The sequence below is a fragment of the Thermoascus crustaceus genome (genome assembly GCF_041956765.1).
Source record: "Thermoascus crustaceus strain CBS 181.67 unplaced genomic scaffold VTN00scaffold_6, whole genome shotgun sequence".
In the NCBI taxonomy this organism is placed as follows: domain Eukaryota; kingdom Fungi; phylum Ascomycota; class Eurotiomycetes; order Eurotiales; family Thermoascaceae; genus Thermoascus; species Thermoascus crustaceus.
This window is the reverse complement of record NW_027192532.1, coordinates 1,003,436-1,006,378: the sequence shown is the minus strand read 5'-3', so window position 1 is coordinate 1,006,378 and position 2,943 is coordinate 1,003,436. Positions and strand designations below refer to the sequence as shown.

General features: G+C 53.9%; 1 protein-coding gene across 1 annotated transcript; it reads left to right on the top strand.

Annotated features, from left to right (window-relative positions):
- Positions 1-740: 740 nt before the first annotated feature.
- Positions 741-2,130, top strand: VTN00DRAFT_8685 (uncharacterized protein; the record flags this gene model as incomplete). Its single annotated transcript, XM_069435561.1, has 4 exons — positions 741-795; positions 907-953; positions 1,163-1,543; positions 1,594-2,130. The coding sequence occupies 4 exons, from the start codon at positions 741-743 to the stop codon at positions 2,128-2,130; spliced, it is 1,020 nt and encodes a 339-aa protein (XP_069285495.1).
- Positions 2,131-2,943: the final 813 nt, after the last annotated feature.

The following is a 2,943-nucleotide window of genomic DNA, read 5'->3' as shown; positions in this document are numbered from 1 at the left end:
GAGAGAGAGAGAGAAGAGAGAGCTCGTACCAGATAGACGTTCTCTCCAGACGTCTGTCAGAAGCTTTCGATGAAGGCTTCCCCGCGAAGGCCGGCCCCGCGGCCCGTCCGCGAACCGCACAAACAGGGTGGGTTCGAGAACAAGTGAACAACTCAGCGCTGAGCTGCTGGTTGGCAGAGAGAGCGAGAAACTCCGCCCGTTCCTGACGGTTGACGTCGTTTCGAGTCGCTCGATCGGTTAGTGCGGATTCGGATCGATGGAGCGAGTCACCGCCTTCTGCAGCCAATCGTGTTAGCCCGTCCCGCCCCTTTTTGCCGTCACTCTTTGTCACGTGGAAGCCAAGAACACCGCAAGCTCACAAAAATAGCACCAACGACGGCCGATCGCCGCTTGGACAAGCTCGACACCAACTTGCCCGCTGTCTGTCGGAGATTCTGACCTTCCAGACGTTCCAGAACTCCCCCGTACCTGGAACGCTCCAGGCTTTACGGTCGGCGAAATCTCTTCCGTGCAAAGGTAAAATTATGGAGCATCAATCTCGTTGATCACAATTACCTGCTGTTCGTCCGCACATCGAGGTTTCAGCCTCCTTATAAGGCTTATATCGCTGACCTTTGCTGTGCCAGCCGTGGAGCTCGTGACCGCAGCTGGTCTTTCAGGCGCCTGTCCCACCATCGGTGCCACGTTCTGCACGGCTCCCCTGGCCAGTCGCCTGCCCGTGCTGCTCTCCATTGCTCGTCATGGCGCCTATCGGCTTCTTCAGCCGTCTCAGAAGTCTCTATCTCAGAGAGTCTGGTACGTCTGTCTGTGCTGTCCCCGGCGGCTCCACCAATGCAGGTCATGATGCTATATCCATCATCAGGCTTGTTCTCAATCGTTCATCGCACTGATGTAGCTTGTTTTTAGAGGAACCGGCACCGGTCATCTCGGTGCAGTCTGCTGCTGTGCTTTCGGTATGCATATCTATCTATATTTTCCTTGGCGTGACGTGCGTCCTGTTCGGAGCTTTTCCGTTGATTGCCATGCATAACATCGCTATCTCCCAGGTGGCCATCATTCGCCATGGAGAGACCCCGCACTCCTGTTGACTTATATTCAACCCTGTCAGAGCATGACGCTGTCTCTTCTGCCATTTACATCGGGACTGACTTTCCCGTCCAAGGTTCTCTGCACCCTGATTTACGTGGTTCCCTTTTATCTCTCCTCGTCCACGCGCCCGTCTCCCACCCTCAGCAGAGATGCTCCGTCGGTCATTCGAGCGCGCATCAGGGCCGTGACAACGGCATGCATCGTCTGCACCCTGGCCATCATGGGCCTTGTCATGTACAAGGGCAATGCGTCACTGTCGGAGGCTCTCAAGCTCCTTGGATGGTGGCCGGTTGGCCCGGCTGAGATCGTCCGCAGTTTCCTGTTGACCGCGATCCTGTTTGCCGGTCCTCTTTTCGAGAGAGGGGTCGCGGAAGGAGAATGGAAGGACTGGATCAGAGGAAGTCGGGTCGCGCAGACCCTTGGTGGCTGGATCGGCTACCGGAACTATGTAGCCGTGAGTATGGACTTCCTGTCTGGATGCTCCCAAGCTCACTTTGTCTCTAGGGCCCTGTGACAGAGGAGATCATGTTCCGCTCCATCATCGTCTCGCTCCATCTGCTCGCAAAAGTGCGTCCTGGCCGGATTGTCTTCATTGCGCCTCTTTACTTCGGTATCGCCCATGTCCACCATTTCGTAGAGTTCCGGTCGACTCATCCGGACACTCCGGTCATGGCTTCACTCTTGCGCTCCATCTTCCAGTTCGGCTATACGTCTGTCTTCGGGTGGTTTGCGACATTCCTGTACCTCCGGACCGGTTCTCTGCCAGCTGTCATCCTCGTTCACAGCTTCTGCAACTGGTGTGGTCTTCCCAGGCTATGGGGACGGGTCGAAGGTCCTGTCTTTACCGGACCGACGATCGTCAGAGGCAAGGAAGACACCGAGGTCAGCTCCACGGAGGTAGACGACGGCACGCTTGGCATCGGTTGGACCGTTGCCTACTACATCATTCTCGTTGCGGGAGCGGTCGCGTTCTACTACCAGCTCTGGCCCTTGACCCGGTCCTCGCGGGAGCTGGCCTCGTTCGCGACCGGATCTAAGTAAGCAATTGGCGGTTGATCTCTTCGAAACGTGCCATCGACTGCGTCGGAATACGACATTGGGAACATAGTGGATTGAACTGTATGGCAGGATGTGTAATGCCGATGACCTCCGATCTACGACTCCACGGGACCATATACAGTGCACACTCTATGTACAGCTACCGGTCCATGACTAATTTCTCTGTAGTAATTACTTTGTTCGTGCATATAATTTGGGACTTTTGCCTGAATGTATGATTTGGGATCATGTGGCTTCTTTCACTATGTCAGATGAATGTCCGATGTACGGTTCCATTCCTTCCAGCGTCAATAACCGTTTGCAATTCACGTTCTTGCAATTCCCTCTTGAGCCCCTCAATTAGCACTCGCATTTGCTGGGGTGCTAAAACTATGATAGTTCATGGGCTAGCTAAAGAATAATGGACATGTAGTATGTACAGCCCATTGCCCTGAAGATTGTTCGTAGTTAGAGAGAACAGCTCCCGAATACGACTAGTGGTCAGTACTTAGATGCCCAGCTTTTCATATTTCCTCACCCGATCCCGATCCTGATCCCGCAGGTGTCTCGGCATCGCGACCTCAGCCAATGCTTACGCAGTAAGTCGTGATCGTGGCAAACGGCGTACATGCAGCATCCCATCCCTTTTCAACGTGTAAATCCATCCCTCTTTTATCGCATCCTTCGCATCCCGAAGAGAGCATGCATGTGTTGGCTGTCCCAAGTAATGTAGTCAGCTTCTGACATGCATGCAAATAAATAAATGACTTGGTAATCCCTTTGGTCAGGTGGGCACTCGGATACAGTTCCTTGAAA